The sequence below is a fragment of the Xiphias gladius genome, chromosome 16, assembly GCF_016859285.1.
Source record: "Xiphias gladius isolate SHS-SW01 ecotype Sanya breed wild chromosome 16, ASM1685928v1, whole genome shotgun sequence".
Lineage (NCBI taxonomy): Eukaryota > Metazoa > Chordata > Actinopteri > Istiophoriformes > Xiphiidae > Xiphias > Xiphias gladius.
The window spans coordinates 22,322,753-22,343,103 of NC_053415.1; the positions used below are offsets into that span (position 1 = coordinate 22,322,753).

Here is a 20,351-nt window from a genome sequence, read left to right on the forward strand (position 1 = left end):
TTAGTAAGGCATGAGAACCCATTAGTAGTCTGTTCTGTATTCAGTTTTGTCACGTACATTATGTTGTAAGTTAAGACACTGCAGACCTTTCTAATAATTTTTTTTTGCCGCATTTTCTCCATAGGGTTATGGTTGAACAGTTGATTTTCATACTGTTCAGGAATAAATGGAAGACAATGGCTACCTGGAAGGAAAATACATCAACAAATCTAAAGTAAAAAGGGTCTGGAAATATGTGAAGTATGCATGATTTGTTGTGAAGGAGAAAGAAACGGCAAACATTTATTCATTCCACCATCAACAACTGTGTTTAATACTGATACGGACCTTTTCCTGTTCTGCTTCCTGTTGCCTGTATTCTTTGCAAATAAGGGTTGGTGCTTGGGTGTGTATGTACAGTGCACTCTGTATGCATTTGGACAGTGACAATATTTGACATTTTGGCAGTGTGCCACAGCTCACTGGATTTGAAATGAAATCGTAAGATGAGTCAGACTTCTGTGTTATTCACGCTAACATCAGCCATAACAGAAAAAAAGATCATTCTTCAAGATGGTTAAGCTGTTACTTATAGTTTTCAGGTGATTTGCCAGACTTGTAGATTTGCGACATTTCCTTTGGCATATCTGACACTCAACTTTTTGGGGGTCATCTTATCTAGAAGTTATTCCAGAGACTTGACTTTTTCGACATCTTGCTAGCATTGTTGTAACTTGTAAGCCTGTCACATGGTCACGTATCACTCTCCCAGTGTTAGTGCCGCAAAAACTATCACTAGGACTAAATGTCCTTGTCTGAGAATAACTATTAATAATTAATGTTGATGCATAACGAATAATGTTGGATTACTATTTTTTTTTAATTCATGGGCTATTTGGGATTTTTGTGGTAAAGCATATTTAATAATAATAAAAAGAAACGGCAGCATTTGAATATTGATTTGGACGTCAGTTACCATGGCAACAATAGAAGCTTCAAAGCATTCGGGTCAGCCCTATATTTTATAGACCAAATATATAATAGATTAATAGAAAAAACAATCGACAGATTAATAGATGAAGGAGAATAATCATTAGCTGCTGCCCTAATCGTGATATCAATATTGCTATAATGCTCGGACTAATTTTGTCCTTGTCATCTGCCGCCAGTGACCTGAGATGTCTATGAGAGGGCGCATGCGGTACATGCGAGTGTGTTTGGTAGGTAGCACTGTGGGATGGGATGTGGTGATTCTACTAGGGAGGGGACAAACCACTGCAGCACTTTGTTGGAGGGCAACTGTCTCAGTGGTAGAGGCCTGCCTGTCGAAACAACTTAATCCCAATTCCTTCCTTTGGTTCATTTGCACATGACTGGTGAACTCAAAATGTTGTTTCCCAGTCAATGATTTTTTTCTTTTCAGGCCAGAATAAATAATAAGTGTGACCCTACCTGTTTACAGTGACATTTTATTTATTTTGGCAGGTATTTCAGACACTGTGCACATACACACTCTCATAATCACACTTAAACAAATGTCCATCACCGTCTATTTCTTTTATGTATATATATATATATATATATATATAATAGGTTCAGTTCCTGATTGCTGTTAATCTGAAGAGAGATTGATTTTTGTTGAATTTATCTTGTTTTTTCCCTGTTTATACTCAGACCAGCAAACTGGTGAATGCCTTTCTCATGTGTGTTTACAGTTTGTAGGTATACTAGTATTAAGGTCAGCAACTTATTTTTAATTATTGATTAATGTATTGATTATTTCCTTTAATAACTAAGGTACAGATTTTTTGTTTAGGTTCTAAAATGTCAGATGAGAGCGAAAAATGCCCATCACAGTTCCCCAGAGCCAAAGGTGATGTCTTCAAATTTTGTCCAGCCAACAGTCCAAAACCCAAAGATGATCAATTTGAAATTATCTTCACATTTGAGAAGTTGGAACCAGTGAATTCTTGACTTTTTGTTTGATAAATGACTCAAATTATTAATCAATTATTAATTTATCAATTCCATCTTTTCAGCTCTATTAGTGGTGAGAGTAGCCTAGGTTAGCTTAATTAAATGTCAACATAATTAGTAACAACACGTCTCAAAGGATATCCAATACCTTTCAAGAGAGAAATAGCTAGTCTAACAAAATTACATGTTAGAATTTACATATTTATAAAATTACTAATGTTCAACATTAACAAAGAAATCAAACTAGGTCAAAGATAAGATCCACGTGCTTTTTACAGAACATCTATCCACAATAGTCCAGTGTCCAAAAGCCTAAACTTATTAACAAAGTGTAAACGAGCACAAACAACTCAATACTGCTTTTACTGAGCACACAGAAATGCAGTAATTGAGCTAACTAGGCCAATCTTAACACTCAGGATTACTATTAAACTGCATACAGAAACACAGAAATTCACCAATCCAAACATCATTAAGAAGAAAACAGCAAGTCCAGTTGCATTTGGCCTTTAGGTAAGGCATCTATGAGCTCGTGTGACTCTCAGTAAACACAATAAAGTGCTCAGTTCCCTCAAAATCGATCTACTGTATACAACTGGCATTCCTAATAATGATTATATCCTCAGGAGTTGATAATGTGCATATTTTAAGCAATGAGAAATCATTTTGAAATCATCTTACAGTCAAGCTTCTTAAATCTTACATGTTGTTTAAACAAAAGCAGTTTAGCCCGTAGTATGTATTCAGTAAAATTATGATTTTAAAGTGGACAGTGAATCTGACTAGACATTCAGTGCCAACTCTCTTGTGCTTGACTGGTCAGTACCAAAAAAGTTATGCGGTTTAATAACCAGTTTTATCCCTCAACAGCGGCTTGGTGTTAGTAATCTTAGCCTCTACCTTAACTTCCATGACTGATAGCTGAAATGTGATAGTTGCTAAAGCTGCTAATTGATGGCTCCTCTGCTCATTTGAGAGCTAAGAAACCTCTAAATCAGCTCGGGAGTGTGTGTTATCGGAAGCTGCGTAGCTTCCTTTACAATCAGCCAGTCCACACATACCAACGCACACCTGACTGGCTCATTAGTCAGGGGAAACTCAAGGCAAGTGCTTGACAAACACTGGTGTGATTTGTGCTGATTCAGTACTGCCCCAGAACTGGATACCATTTATTAAGCAGATTTGTGAAAGCAGATGGAGGGTGTGGGCTCGCAGGAAGGGGCTGGGCACCTGCTGCTTAGTAAGCACCACATTTTTTACAGCAAATGATGGAACATACCTTTCTGGCAGATAAGGAAGGTCGACGTATAAAGTGCTAATGGGTTTCCTCAGAGTATTGAGTCTGGGTTTGTCCTGCACTGACTCATGTAATCACAAAATGCCAGTTTAACAGAGTTATCACATGCAAGGTAGTGGTATGATTGATAATTTATGGTAGAATAATGTTATGACAATGGATTTTGTTGAGAGGTCACAATTTGTACTTACCAGTTGACATTTTAGCTATTGTCTTGTTGTGACTGCGAGCTAGAGAGAGCTGGCAGCTTTTGTGGCATTTGAACAGAGCCCTGGTTTTGTGCATTCTTGCAGCACTGTGGATTTGTCAGTGTCATTTTTAGTTAACTCTTAATTTTAACGCTGTGAGCCTGACTGATATATTGGCATGCCAAGACCGATTGATATTGGCTTATCACAGATACAGTGTGTTAGTGTATACACTCAGTGTATACACAGTGTATACACTAATACCGTATATACACTCAGTTGCCAGTTCACATATAGTAACAAAAAGTAATACAGTCTAATAAACCAACCCTGCAATGAATCCAACCCCCACAAAGTTATTGATGTAAAGCTTTTGTTTAGACTGCTGTAGACAGGTGCGCTCATGCAACTGTCATTTTTAAAAGCTCTAGACTGTGTTGCTGCTGAATTGTGTTGTGTTTTCGTGCTGCTGGTGTTTGAGTTTGGTATCATGCGCTGTAAATAATAGAAATATTATTTTTGTCTCTTATTTAGAATATATTTTTAACATAATTTTGCTGCTTATTCCTTACCTTTTTAAAGAATAAGGATTATTTTCACATTATTGTTCACGTTTATTCGATTAATATAGAGTTTTGGATCATTGCTACTAAATCAAATTGATAAAGAAAAACAATTATTTCTCTTGAATAAAAATCACCAGCTTGAAGAATAGAATTGCTTCTAAGACAGTGATTGAGAACTTTAATGTACTCCAATGTTTTCTCTTTCTGCTTTGTGTTCCTCTTTCTCATTTAGCATTCCTGATGGAGCCCAATACTTGTGTAACTGTGAAAAATTTGTATGTGTGCGTTATACCAAATCGTGCCGTTCTCCTTGGGACTCATCTCCATTGAACAGCTTTATACCAGCGAGGCTTTCTCCCTGCAGCGTGTGTTGAGGAGGTAGTGATAATAAGGGAAGACAGAGTTGGGAAGGTATGAATGCAGCACCATTATAATGCCTCGCATTGATTCAAGGAAAGAGAGTTTTTGGAGCTGTTGTGGTATTCTGCTCAGTGATTGGTAGCCGTTGGCGGGGTTTCTCTGTATCAGTCAGGTGAGACGGGGAAGACGTCAGCGATTCAAATATGTTGTCCTGAAGTCAACAGGTCTTTACAAAACTAAAACTCTACTCTGTAACCTACAGTCAATCTAACTGAACAATATTCAGCTCAGTTAGAACTGAATATGATCTATTCTATACATTTTTATACAGTGGATTTTAGTAACCAAGGACATGTTTCTATTCTTTTGACAATTAAATTATTTGTTAATTATTATCAAGATTTACACAGTGGTTACTATTAATTTTGGTTGGAATTATTTAAATTAGTCAAACAGTAATAGGGATTTTTTTTTCTTTTAAATAAGAAAAATATAAATATTACTAGCCTTATCCTTTGATCAGTGACAGTTTAGGTGATGTCAACAATCAGATTTTGTGGTAATATTTCATTTCCTGGAACACTGAAACTCTCCTCTGTCCAGTCATATATTTTTCTATTCCCTGTAGGTGAACAGGACATTTCACCCCAAGCAATAAGGGTGCAGAAGGTTAAGTAATTAATCAAGTAATGGGCTCAAACTACAGTCTCTTAAATATTAGGAATTTTTTTCCTTTGTTGGCTGGACTGCAACTTGCCAGCCCTATATATGCAAATGTCGCTGACTGACTGAAGTTACAGCATTGGTGCGCAAAAAGCCACATGACTGAGTGAGGACATTACACCATTTGTCGGCTGGCAGAGTGTGGGAGTTTCCCCATTGGCCGTTGCTCTTTCAAAATGAATTGAGATGAACAGTTTCTTACTGTTACATCAGTGCAGTGTTTACGGGCAGTTTTTCCACCTTAGTTCCTTTGTCTCTCGATTTCCCAACTTTTCAGACCCCTTCAGCGACTTTTTTTTCCAAGACAGCACCTAGCGACAAATCTAGCAACTTTTTTGACAAACCTTGGCTACTTTCTGTAGAAGAGAGTCCCGAGTATTGCCCCGAGAGTGGAAGGACGTGCTTACCCTCTCTATGCAGGCACACCTCTCTATGCGTCTCATTCAGTTGAACATAGCAGCTGCATAGACATGAATGATCGTCCTTCTCTCTGACTGATCATTTTACAAGTAAATATAGCCGACAACGTCGCAGTTATAAAATCAGGATTTTAGCAGTGCAGAGCAGCAGCTTGGAAATGGCTTGGAAGTGACTGCTGGTTAACATGTAGTCTTACTGGGCCAAATTTCAGTAACTATTTCATACTTGTTCCGTTGTCTGTCAACAGAAACAGAAAAACACAAATGAGAACAGCTTTATTGGGAATTCGGCTGTATCCAATTACTGTATGTGTGAGCACAGAGACAGATAAACGGCTTAAACCCGCAGAATAGGCAGAATGCAGATTCGACAAGATGATGTCATGAACATGCTGATCAGCGTATTATGTCATCTAACGTCATTTACGTCCTCAATTTCACACACTGACCATACACGATCCAGCCATATACTAGGTTTTGACAGTCTTTTTTTTTTTTTTTTTTTTTTTAAATCATTGGAACATTATTTCCTTTTGAACTTTTTTGACGATTAATCAGACAATTTAAGGATGTGACTCTGGGCTTGGTAACTTTTAATGGGCATCTGGCATAAATTTTTTCTTAATTTTGATAATTATCAGTAGTCAGTGCATTGATCAATAGAAAATAATCAATTGTTGCAACTCAGTGTAAAATATTGATTTCAGATCATGTGCTGCTTACAGGTGCTGGATAATCTTACGTTCCATATAAAGCAGGTTCTAATTTTGCATGTTTACCCATCAGGTCTTAATAATGGATCATAGTAGACTAGACAGTGCATGAACTGCCATCCCACTTAGTGATGGTAATTAGGGTCAGTTGTTACAAATTCAAGGAAAAAATAGATCATCATGCCCCCACTGTTACACATAAAGCGGCATATATGCATTTCAACCATCACCTAGATTGTGCTGTGAAAGTCATTGGGGACATTGTTGTGAGAAACCTAAATCAAAGTGCACCATTTGTTTTTTCATGAAGAGGGCACAGTTAACTATGTGCACTTGAATCCATAGAAACAGACCATCATTTTCATCATTAAGTAAAAGACTGAATTCAGGAATATGCTAATTTTTTCTTGTACTGCATCCACTGTGCACCCTCCACTCGAATTTGATCCATTGTGCAGGTTTCATGAATTACAACGCTTTAAGTGGAACAATATACAGTGAGGCCCCAGAGCTGCAAAATATAAATAGCACTGAATGTTTTCAACGGATATTCATCAGTAACAAAACTTTATTTAAAAGGGTTATCGTTTTACTTAAAAGTTAAAAATCCCTATTTTTGCATTTTTTTAAATTTATTCAAATTTCACAACTTTTACACTCTTAGAGAAAGAATAAAAAAACTTACAGTTTCAAAAGATTTTATTGTAAAAGAGATAGTTATGTATACTGTATGTCCTGGGCTCAAAGTTCTATATCCTCTTGTCTCCTTAAGAGAGGAAAGTTATAAAAACCCCATGTGATTAAATTGCATGTGAACTGAACTATTGAGAGATAACTAGAAAAATGTTCTGATTAAGACTGCTGTGATCTGATAAAAATGGAGTTATGCACTTTAGTTTATCATCACTTGCTTGCATTTATCATTTGCAGTTCTAGTTGAAAAATTGCCATTTATTGTCGAAGGCAAGCATCCATAGATGGGACGGGAGCACCAGCACTCGAGATAATTTAGACTCCATGAAAATAAATCGGATTCTCCACACTACTTTCTCTATTATCAATTTAAATTTTGTTACTTGCACCCTTCACATTATCTGACTACACTCTACAAAACGCTGCTCTGCTGCATTCATGTTTTCTACTTTAGCTGCCTCTGCATGTGCATCATTATAATAAAACTCCGGTGCAGTAATGCTGCTCTGAATAGGACTGTCACTTATAATGCTCTGTGGGGAAACTGTCAGCACAGTCTAGTTACATCTATTATTCTACATCTGTTACTGAAAGATGACGCATGCTTCGGTTGGTGGAAGACCCACATCATATTGGCACCGTCAGCAATGTCATTCTCAGCTGCCTTGAGTGCAGGTATAGGTATCAGCCAGTACATTTCATGCTACAGGAAGTACTTTGAAATGTATCTGTTGGAACATTTATGTAACTAAGTAATTAGCTGTGGTTTTTTTCAGATTCATGCTTAACAAGTATTAAACTCACAATTTGTTCAATACTGTATGGAATGCAAAACCCTGGTTAACGGTTCAAAACATAATTAATACTATTTATCTCTCCATAGGCATGAATTGTGTAAAAACAGCATTTTACAGAAATAAATATTTTTAAATTTTTTTATTTTACAAGCAGATCTTTATGTATATGAAACTAAATGATCTGTTGATGAAAATGTCTTTGTTAAGATGAAGACTAAATGTCTGAACTGACAAAAAGTAACCAATCACATTGTTGTCCACAAAACCCAACCTAGGAAAACGCCATCAAAAATCTGTCTCTGGAGTCAAACATCTGTGGCCTGCAACGTTTAAAGGTGGCTCTGTAAAGTGCAGAATACGGGAGCTGTATGCATGTTGGATATAGCTATTATGGATTCCAATGGTGAGCAAGAGTCATACCAAAATGACTGAAATGTCTATAGAAACTTTTTTCAAACCATTCCAAATAGGTTATAGGTAGGTAATTTATTGATTTATTGGAGGAAATAACTGTTCTTTAAAACACATTTTACATTGATAGGTCAGTGGTAGACAAGTGTATTATACTTCTGGAATGTTTGAGACGTTCTGTTTTTATATGTTTTTTGACACTGTTTTGCTGTGACTCTGGGTCACCATTGGTTTCCTATGTAATTTCCTTGAATTCAGAGCCACCATTCAAGCTTACGTGAGGTGAGTAATTGATACTCAAAAAAATTTCAGTTGGGTATTCCCTTAAGCATCCTCAGAGAAACTGACTGTGCTTACATATCTAGCCCAGAAAAACGTAATGATCACAATGTTAATGTATGTGATTGTGCCATCTTCCATAGAGAGTACTGAAACTAACACAACATAACGTAGTTGATTTTGGAATCCATGTTTCAGTTCCGTAACGCACCTCATCACTTTTCTGTATTGTAAAATATTGTACCAACTTATGTTTCCACTTGCCCCATAAATATTATATACCATACGCACTATTTATGGCTAGATAGATGTTGCCACTTATGCTTGTCATAATTTGTATCAGAAAGACAGTTGCAGTAAATGTTTAACTATTTAAGGAGAGTGTGAGTGATTAAGTTTTCATCATTTTAATCTGTCTAGCCGGCCATCAAGTAGCCTATCACAATTCCAGTCTCACTTGGATAAGTACGATGGCCTGCCATCTCTTTCATCTCTTCCTAATCTTGCCACCGGCTCCTCCCTCTCATAATCACTGAATGCCCATCTATGCAGGCAAGTGTCATCTAGCCAGCCTCTAATTAAACCACTCTATGCATTGTGAGCCCTATGGGTCCTAAACTGAATCCTGACACAGCTTGCATTTATCCTGTCATCACATCAACCTAATCGGAATTATGCACTGACTTCAAGTGACAAGGTAAAGACAGATAAATAACCCAGCACAAATAATACTTAAAAAGACTGATTATTTACCTCAAATATACTGTACATAACTGAGCACTTAAGTTGTCTGTTCTTCCTTTTCTAAGCCTTATGGCTTTTCTAGGTTAATTTTAAAAGCTGCTGATGTGCGAAGTGTAATGTCTTTACATTCCCATCAGACTAACCTCAGAAGAGCAGCTAGTTGGGAATTAAAGTTAGAAAAAATGAGCTTGACAGGTGTTTGTTTTCATTCCAGGTGATATCACTCATCAGGCATGATCCGCTGAGTGAGCAGACAATGTTTGGTGTCTAATTTAGTTCTCTGTAGGAAGAAGGGAAGGCCTTTTTAACGAATGGTGATGGCATAGACAATTAGATTGCATGGAATTAACTTCATATGGCTTGAGTGTAAAAGTGTTTTTTCTCAGTCGCCTTTGATTAAAGTTCAACCATCTCAATAAGGGCTTTGTTTCCTATATTAGTTGTTTCACACCATTAGCACAACGACCAGTTTGGAAAGTCGAAGGGGCCATTCAAACTAATGATTCTGATATACCCACCTGTTGCTGTCTTTGAAGCCACCTTTACTACAAAATTGATATTCGAAGCATCATTCTGTCTTGTTTGCTTCATAGTAGGTGAAAAGAAATCAGTAAATCAGTTAATTTTGATTATGAGAATTATTAACAGGTGCTATGGACTACTGTAGTGATATAAAATTAGATTAAACCCTGTGTCTGAACATAAACTGAAAGTTATGTGGTTTTGCTACATGGCTTGTAACAGATGAGCATTAATTTCATAAATGCAGTAATGTGTTAGTTAGCACTGAAGATACACTTACATTACCAGATTGCATCAGCTGTTTTAGTTATGCTTCACCATCAGTGGCTCATCCATCTACTGCTTGGCTACCAGCTGACTATTAACATCCAATCATGTTTAGAGGCACACACCATGGCCACACACCTGAAACTTCTCACTATTAATCTGCTGATATGCTCATGAACATTTACAATATGTTTTCATTAAGGGATTCACATTCTTTCGATCCTTTTCTGTCAGATATATTCATTTGCTGGAAATGGTCAATTCCTTAATGTGATCAAGACTAAAATCCTGCTAATGACCCGTACAGATGGAAAGGAGTAAAGCAACATTTTTATATTTTTATATTTCTTGTGTAGTCAAGCAAAAGGTCTCAAGTGTCTTAATGCCAGGAGCTGTCCAAGAAATTGTTGAGATTTGATAGCAAGCACTATTGGTAATAGTTGTGTTTGTATGTGTGTGTTTCACCAGGTGTGGCTGCTGTCACTGCTGGAGGCGGTGAAGGTGTCTCCTCTCATAGAGAAGGTCAGCGACCACAAAGACTTCAAGAAGCTTCTCAGGACGAGAACCAACGTTCTGGTGCTCTACACAAAGACAGGTAGATGATGGATATTTATTGGATCAGGCCGTAGATTTTACCAGAAAACACACCTAGTTAAAGGGATTGATATTAGGAAAAGAACATTTGACTTGTTGTGGGGTGGAATTGGCAATCAGGGATTTTATGATATGCCACTGCATATGGTCTCATATCTGGCAGAGTAATTTTCAGGTCGAGTATCCATTGTTTCAGTCAAGGGAGGAGGCGGGAAAAACAATCCTGCCAGACAAACATAGTAGTAGATCATGGATAATGCTTGTATTATTTCAATGACTCTCAAGTAGCTTGTCACTTCAGAGGTTGATGCGTAGTACTGGAAAGCCGAATAATATTTGATGTTAAGTCTAATATCATTGATGTTTCATGGACATACAGTATGTTAGCGAGTATGTCATAACTAGAAAAAAACAAAAACATTTAACTGTCCATTTTTATGTTATTTTATTGTTACATCAAACTCTTCATGCCTTATGTCCTGAAGAGCAGGGTATCATTCTAGTGCTGATTTAATTATGTACAAGTGCATAATTATAGACAATTATAATAATTTTATTATAATCAGAAAAGTAAGTGTGAAATTCACAATTTCAAAGTGCCCCATTTAGCAGCAGTACCCACTACAGCCTTTAGTTATGTTTGAAAGACACACACAGTTTGTATCCCAACTGCTAAGGCTTTAAAGAAATACATACACATTTGTGAAAACATGAGATGATGCATAAAATGATTTAGACTGAAACCTTTTGACAGTCTTTCCCCATTATGTGTTGCTCCAACATCCTAATTTAGAGAACTGAAGTTATTGAGTTACAGATGTAAGATGCCATTTAAATTTCCTAAAAATGTGGGAGAGTATACAGTACACGTGTATTTATACCTTAAGATTCCAGCAATTTTCACATTATGAACACAAACACAATGGGCAAGTTCACATAGCTAGTGTAAGAGAACTTAATAGATAAAATTAACTTAACATTAGTGCAGTTAATTGTCTTCATTACTTGTTACAATTTTTGCTTTGATAATTTAAAATTCAGTAGTTATGTATCATTAAAACACCAAAGTAATTAAAATTCCTTTGATCACTCTATAATAAGAGTTGCGCAGTGGCACTTTGCCCAAAATCTGATATCATTAATTAAAAAACATTTTACCACAGTATCTTAAAATACATTTTGCATCACTGTTTTGTGCAGCTTTAGCCTGCAGGCTGCTTTACAGTGATGATCGCAGTGGTCCGTCTCACTAATGAACTTGGAAATACTTACCTTGGAGAATTAGAGAGTAGTTGTTAAATAGAAACTAAAACAAATCAATGCATCAATCAGTTATAAAAACTTTGTTCTCTTCCAACCCCAGTAGATTTTAATTCTTTTTTCATTTACATATTTCAGAGAAAGTGAAATGTACACAGCAGGGTTGTAGAAAGATCTGATTGATATCACTAATTCTTCCGTTCAAAAGATCTCCCTAATCTTTAATAAGCAGCAGAGGGCTCTCAGAGCCCCACAGCCACAGATTTGTTTGTTTCATAATCCATGGTCCATATCAGTGTGCATTAGTTCATTGGATAAGGCTTTCACGTATTGAGCAGTAGCTCTGATTGATCACTGGCTGCAGCCATTCCTTCGTTAAAGACACCAAAGGTTCCCCTCCTCATGCAGGATTTCAGCCACACTGGTTTAATGTCCTCCTCACCAACCAGTTATCTGACTGCTTCTAGCCACATCACATCCGTTCCTGTTTTCATTCCTTACCTACCACCAGCCCTTGACCCTCTGCAGTCAGTAACATCCCTGCTGAGTTTTGTTCTTGTTAGTGCCCATCAAACCTTAAAAATAGGTTTATTAGAAAATCTACCAGCTAGTATCTGCTCATCTCCTGCTCTATACATAGTAATAAACTGACAATGAATTGCCAGATGTTTTCGTTACCGACCTGGTATAAGGCAGGACCCTGGGGAGTCACGGCAATGCCCCTAAATCTAAATATAGCCATGGCCTGGTGCATTGAGAGGAATTGTTCTCTTTATGCAGTGAATAAAACACATTTGGTTTCGAGGGGGATTATAAAATGATGTATTGTGTTACAAAAGGACTAAAATATTACACTTTGTTTACTTTAATTGAAGGAATCCACTTTGCTTGCCATGTCTGATCAAAATCAGTAATATTAGTGTGTGTGTTGTTTTATCTGGTAGTTTATTACACACTATTTTCTCCTCTTTCCTAACACAGAAAGCAAAGTGTATAGCTCTGCCATTTCTCTTTGACACGGTGCAAGTCTCCAGTGATCGTGAACTCCCAATGTCATCCTTGACTGAGCTTACACTTGATGGTCATCATGGCTCACAATGTAGTAGTAATCAGCAATCAGCAGATACAAGCTATAGTTCGCCAAAACATAACTGCTGTACTTTCCCTTTTTGCTGAAAAGTTGGTTTGCTTCAGCAGTCGAAGAGTCTTTGTGTCACTATATAATCTTCCCATCTCCTGCTTAGTCACACTATTGTAAAATGTTGAAAGCGGATGTAACTTAAGCCCCTTCCCAAAACCCATCCAGTGAAAGGTATTAGAAAACCCTCTTCCATCACCCCTCCACCCCTCACTCAGTGATCTCTTTCTTCATCACTTTGCACTTTAGTAAGACACTGAGCTCCACTGTAACTCAATTCCACTTAGCTCTGTTTGACATGACAGTGTCCTCTGTGTCTTGAGGCCAGGATGTCCTGAGCTATTGAACAGTTTTGGTAACAAGCCTGACCATGTTTTTTTCTATGTCTATAGCTACATCAGGGGACTCTCACCTGAAACTGCTGTCAGATGTGGCCCAGACAGTAAAAGGCCAGGGGACTATTGCCTGGGTCAACTGTGGGTAAGTAGTCGGATGATTTTTTTAAAAACACATTCTAGGTCTTCTCTCTCCATCGTACCCATTGACTCCCTGCCTTTTTCAACATTATGGCCTCTTTTGTCCAAGGAATTTTCTGACAGCCATTATAAAGACAGAGCAATTTACTCCTTCAAAGAATGTCTCTGCTGCCATCCATCTGCACAATTTATGGCTTTTCAACTGGGCTTTAAATGGCCTTGTTCTACTGGTTCAATTGTACGTTCACAATTTGACAGAAGGCCACTCATTATCGGACCTATGAAGCTTTGAGTCTAATGTGTTATATCTTTTTATACCATTTCAGTTCTCCCTAGATTTCTGTCTGTACATTTATACTAAAATGGTAAATTAATGTTAATGAAGGTACTTGCTTAATGCCGATAGTTTTTTGTTTTTCTGCTGAAGCCAAAGAACAGTGTTTTATGACGTTCTTTTAGTTTCTGTTTTTTTTGTTTATTTAGATTTGTTTTTATACCTCCCACCATGAGATATGGTGTGTTATAAGTATCTCTAATGAGTGGCATCAGTCTTGTATCGAATGCTGAAATGATTAGGTCTAGGGTCTCATTTGAAATTTTTGTTACTAGTGCCAAAACAGTACAGTTTTGGTTCCAGCAATGCTTTGCTTTTTGGATACCTTGCTTTGAGAAATCTAAACTTGTTTTTCTATAAAAACCTTTCTTCATACAACATTAGAAACAAAACTTATTTCGTAATTTTGACTTGTCACAAGAAGCCATACCAGATCCCAGCATAAATAAAACAGTCTGAAATCGTTTAAATCAGGAACTCACAAAGACTAAGGAAACAAGACTATGGATCTAACCAGCCACTTAATGCCAACTCTTGGTACTTGACACAATAGTAGAAATGATTAGTAAGATAGATGATTAATTATTTAAGTCACTCTTTCAAGCAGAAGTGACAAGCATACTCTAGTTACAGCTTCTAAACTATGCAGTTTGCTTCTTTTCTTTGTTTAATGTGACAGAAAATTGATTAAACAAGCCATTTGAAGATGTCACCCTGAACTTGAACCATTAATCAGTTCATCAGTAATTACCTTGACACAATGTGCTACAGACGCACCAAAATATAATAAAATATAATTTTAAATGGAATATTTTGGAGTTTTTCACCGTTGCTCAGACAAAACAAGCAATTTGAAGATGTCAGCTTCAGGCCTTGGAAATCATAATGCAGGGCTCCAGACTAATTTTGACATTAGTTGCACTGGTGCACCTAACTTTTTCATTTACGCGCACTAACAAATAATTTAGGTGCACCCAAAATTCTTCACTGCGCCCTCTTGGCACCGCAATAACATATTTTAAGTGTTACCTTTATTGTCAGTTCCCATACACACTGGTAAATTCTCAACACACTATGTAAATAGTTGTAAATAGGAATAAAGGTGCAGTGCTTTGGCCGCACTCTTTTCAACAAACCCAATGCATAATGTTGACCAATTTATCATATCTGAGCCACGGAAATTGGACAGGCCATTCTTTGCCAAAGGCACATATTTTGGCCTTTTTGAATATTGTAGGCTCTGGCTCTGGCTCGTAGTCAGATGAGGCCTTCTCTGCCGAACATGTTGGCTCCGGATTCAGTGTTTCCCACAGGCTGAGATTTTACTTGTGGTGGTGGGTGGCACGGCGTGTGACCGATGTGCTTGCAGAGACTCACACAGTTTAAAAGGGCAGTTTAACCCAGGTAAATTTTTGTAGCGACATTTTACAGATGTCCCATAAACACCTCACATGCAGATTATCAGCAGACCTTAAAATTTACCAGTGTTCTCTAAACGCCTCACATGCAGGATAGCTAGGCAGCTGCGCACAGAGAAGCCCCTACTCCCTACTCAGTTACTGCAGCGCACACAACTCAGACAAAAATTTGTTAGTTTGAAAAATAGCGAAATAAGGCGTTCTAATGTAAGATTTATCTAAGGTTGAAATGAGTGATTTTATCTTGCTTGGTAGGGTCACCCATATCGAGCCTATGGTAATTAGGGATTACGCATTTTACCGGGGACAGGGGAGAAGGTGGTGGAGTGGTTACATCTGCCGATGATGTCGGGTCTGACATCATCAATAGTTCAAACAATCAATAGCTGTCTTCATTTCTAATTACCGGTACACATACCGGCACACATACAAAATTACAAAACACATTTTTCTGCACCTGCATTCAGCGAAGAACATTATCAGGGTCAGAGCTAATTGGAGGCAAAGTAAGGGCAGGTCTTCGCAGAAAAAAGGCGGGGGGAAAAATGACGCTGCACACACAGAGAAAAAACTTGCTAAATATCAGATGCCCCAGTGTGACCAATTAAAATGTTTATTGGCATTTGACAGAATTTGGGCGCATGTGTGACCAAAATGGTCGCACTCTGGAGCCCTGTAATGGGTATTCTTCACTATTTTTTGAAATTCTGTGACTGAACAATTAATTGATTAATCAAAAAAATAACCTACATGTACTAAATAAATTGAAATGCAATTGTTAATTGCAGCCATATTCATATGAAAATTATTTGTTTTCATACTCCACACATTCTTTTCCCTAAAAGGCAGGATAATACAACTGTCATCTGTCTTTCTGGAGCACATGTATCTCCAGCCTGAACTGCAGAAGTGTTTACATAAAGCAAATGCTAGATACTCCCAAGATACCAGCAAGAATTGTTCTCTCTAAGCACAGATTGCTTTGTTCCCTAGTGATCTGATTTTGGGTTGTTGTTCTTTCTGCCCTTCCTGGTGTTCAGTTCCACTTACTTCATCTAATTTTTTTTTTTATACCTGTCAACCCATCAACTGCATGAACTGTTGTCTTCAACAGAGAAGAAAGAATGTATCATAAAACAGGAAACTGTGAGGAAGGCAGTAATTCCCCTTTGACTTCTAGTGCTCATTGCAGCATTCACGATGTCTCTCAAGCCTATCCGGGATTGAGCACCATGAGGACAGAAAGGAAAAGAAACTAAACTCAAAACAGTCTGAAGAACTGTCAGTCTTGGTGTCCATATTTGTCTAAAGTGAACCCAAGGTGTCAAAGGCACTCCATGATACATGTCCTTTTTTACTGTTTACTTTTTGACTCAGGAACTGTTTTTTCCCAGAGAGTATGGTATCATCTCTGTCTTCCTTTTCCATCGACTCCAGCATGCTAGAGAGTGTGCTAATGTTAAGCGGAGATTTATACTGGGCGAGATTCCAGGGGAGCTAGAGCGAGCCGGGTTCATCCCTGCAGGACACGTGAATCTTGTGCCAGGCTCTATAGCGAAGCATTGTACTTTGTGACATATTTCTCCACCATCTCTAATGGACCAGCTCCAAAGCGAAACTCCAGCTGAGAACTCATGGTGGACGGAGGGAGAGAGAGAGAGTGGAGCGCATATCACAGCGTGAGAATATTCAGCCCTGCCAAGGAAGAGTGCCACCAAGGCCAGAATGACACACTTTGAACAGATGACAGGGACCTGAGTGTTGGCCAACTGGGATCCACTAGGAGGATAGATGATCTCATACAGGAAGGGACTGTGCTGCCTTGCTTCGTTCTTCTGAAAATTTGCTGTCCGGAGGAAGAAACATGGTCCTGTCTGGATCAGTGGGAATGTCAGAGCACAAACAATCACAGCATGGATTAGGATTTGTGTTTTGGAAGAATAATAATAATTGGAATGCGAGGCCACATCCTCTTTGCATTATTGATCCATTATTAATCCTTTACAAAAGACACTCTGTTCGCTTTAGCCTAATGTAAAGTGTTGGCTCCATCCTTTTTTGTATTTCATTGATTCTTCAGTCTCAAAGGTGCACCTTACTCAACTACCTCGTTGATTCAAGTATTTTTGGTTGGGTACGTCTAAACTAATATGTCAAAGAAGTACACTGCTCAAAAAAATTGAAGGTACACTTTGAAAACACATCAGATCTCAGTGGGAAAAAAACATCATGCTGGATATCTATACTGATATGGACTAGGTAATGTGTTAGGAACGAAAGGATGTCACATCGTTTGGTGGAAATTAAAATTATCAACCTACAAAGGGCTGAATTCAAAGACACCCCAAAAATCAAAGCCAAAAACTGATGTGGCAGGCTAGTCCATTTTGCTGAAATTCCATTGCAGCAACTCAAAATGGTACTCTGTACTGTGTATTGCCTCCACGTGGTTGTATGCATGCCTGAAACTGTCGGGGCATGCTCCTAATGAGACAACGGATGGTGTCCTGGGGTATCTCCTCCCAGATCTGGACCAGGGCATCACTGAGCAACCCGGCGGCGTCGGATGGACCCAAACATACTGTCCTAGAGGTGTTCTACTGGATTTAGGTCAGGCGAGCACGGGGCCCAGTCAATGGTATCAATTCCTTCACCCTCAAGGAACTGCCTACATACTCTCGCCACATGAGGCCGGGCATTGTCGTGCACCTGGAAGAACCCAGGACCCAATGCACCAGCGTAGGGTCTGACAACGGGTCCAAGGATTTCATCCCGATACCTAATGGCAATCAGGGTGCCGTTGTCTAACCTGTAGAGGTCTGTACGTCCCTCCATGGAAATGCCTCCCCAGACCATTACTGACCCACCACCAAACCGGTCATGCTGAATGATGTTACAGGCAGCATAATGTTCTCCACGGCTTCTCCTGAACCTTTTACGTATGTCACATGTGCTCAGGGTGAACCTGCTCTCATCTGTGAAAAGCACAGGGCGTCAGTGTTGGACCTGCCAATTCTGGTGTTCTACGGTAAATGCCAATGGCTCCATGGTGCTGGGCAGTGAGCACAGGGCCCACTAGAGGACGTCGGGCCCTCAAGCTACCCTCATGAAGTCTGTTGTCTGATTGTTTGGTCAGAGACATTCACACCAGTGGCCTGCTGGAGGTCATTTTGTAGTGCTATGGCAGTGCTCATTCTCTTCCTCCTTGCACAAAGGAGCAGATACCGGTCCTGCTGATGGTTTAAGGACCTTCTACGGCCCTGTCCAGCTCTCCTAGAGTAACTGCCTGTCTCCTGGAATCTCCTCCATGCTCTTGAGACTGTGCTGGAAGACACAGCAAACCTCTTGGCAATGGCATGTATTGATGTGCCATCTCGGAGGAGTTGGACTGCGTGTGCAACCTCTGTAGGGTCCAGGTATCGCCTCATGCTACCAGTAGTGACACTGACCCTAGCCAAATGCAAAACTAGTGAAAAACCGTCAGAAAAGATGAGGAGTGAAAAAATGCCAGTGGCCTCCACCTGGAAAACCATTCCTGTTTTGGGGGTTGTGTCATTGTTGCCCCTCTAGTGCACCTGTTGTTAATTTCATTAACACCAAAACAGCCGAAACTGAATAACAACCCCCCTGCTACTTAACGGACCAGATGAATATCCCAGAAGTTTTATTGACTTGATGCAATACTCTGATTAAAAGTGTTCCTTTAATTTTGAGCAGTGTACAATAAAAAGTACTCACTTCCCAGTCTTCAAAAACTTAAGATTTTTTTGGTTGATAAAGGAGTCACAAAGATAGCACACATGTGTTGGCCTTTTCTTCAGTGTTCAATAATTCCAGTTTATCAAAACCTATTAAACTTATTATCATTAACCAACATTTCTATTGGTTATGATTAGCAAGTAACTGCTGAGATTTGGGAAAACAACAATATTGTTCCCCCAGGACAAGAAACTCGATCATTCAGACAATCCAACAGGTTGTAACAAAGTTTAGCCATATAATAATTACCACTTTATTTGGTGATTAACCGATTGTGAGTGTACACTAAATGTACGTCAAAGTTTAGGTTAAAATTTTACTGTTTGCATTCGCTGCTTATTTCATCTCTAACGTGGAGATGTGTTTCTAACCTGTCTGATCTACTTACTGCTTGTGTTTTTTTGCCATGTCAGATTTCTTTTCAACACTGTCGCCACATTCCCAGATCTATGCAGTTGACCTAAAGAGTACCCTGTTATTATAATCAGACCAGAGTTCTGATAAAGTTATAATTTAACTCTAGCATATCATGATCAACAAATCATCATAAATGGAGAACAAGAGACAGTTCATTCAGTGCAGCATGTGATTTTAATTGCTGACAATACTGTAGGCATACTATAAGGGGCTATAGGACTATACTGTAACCCCTTTAAACTCTATGAGTCAGAAGTTTTAGTGTCCCATAACCTCAGTGAACACTTAAGAGAAAAACTGCAAAGTTAAGTTTTTCATTTAAACAAACATAGTAAATATGGACCACTTTAGTGAGTGCAGACCTTTTTTCCACTTTTGTGATGAATGTGAGATGAACAGTCTTAATCATAACAGTACATGACTGGACAATAGTGTTTCTTGGCATCTACTGTACTGTTGCATTTTGTCTCCACACTTAATCTGTTTGACAGCACCTCGTAACTTCTTATCAGTCTTCTCTTCCTGCTCTGCCTCCCTCTTACTTCACTAGCCATAGACCTCCTGCTCACTCTAGCGTTGGTGCTTTGGCGCTGATGCGTCGGCTGACGTTACCCCAGAGAGGAATGCACAGCAGTTGTGCTCATCCCATGAATGGGCCTCTGATGAATTACCATTCATGGTCTTTGTTCTTTCTGTACTGAACATTAGCTAGTGAGTCATTCAAACTTCCGTAGGCTTCCATTTGTTCTGTGATTGATAAGTACTGCTGGTTATTGGTTGATTCACAGAAGCTGAAGTTTAGAAACATAATGGCATGCAGCCTGTTGTCTCTGAGTCAGTCTTACTGTGTACGTATGACCAAAAGAGTAAGAGGCTGAACAATTGGCCCGTACCAAGGTGTGTGGCCCCCTTCACGTCGTTCCAAAAATTGCCATTTAACAATTACTGGTCATATGTAATGCCAGCAATGTACACTCAGTTCAGTTTTTAACACTATACTAAGATGTGTCTTCAAAAAAA

General features: G+C 38.6%; 1 protein-coding gene across 1 annotated transcript in view; it reads left to right on the forward strand.

Moving 5' to 3' along the window:
• Positions 1–20,351, forward strand: part of pdia5 (protein disulfide isomerase family A, member 5) — a 55,129-nt gene that overhangs the window by 1,149 nt on the left and 33,629 nt on the right. Inside the window, exons 2-3 of the mRNA XM_040148512.1 lie at positions 10,404–10,530; positions 13,320–13,407. Of these exons, the coding sequence (XP_040004446.1) occupies positions 10,404–10,530; positions 13,320–13,407 (215 nt within the window). The remainder of the gene's footprint in view (positions 1–10,403; positions 10,531–13,319; positions 13,408–20,351) is intronic.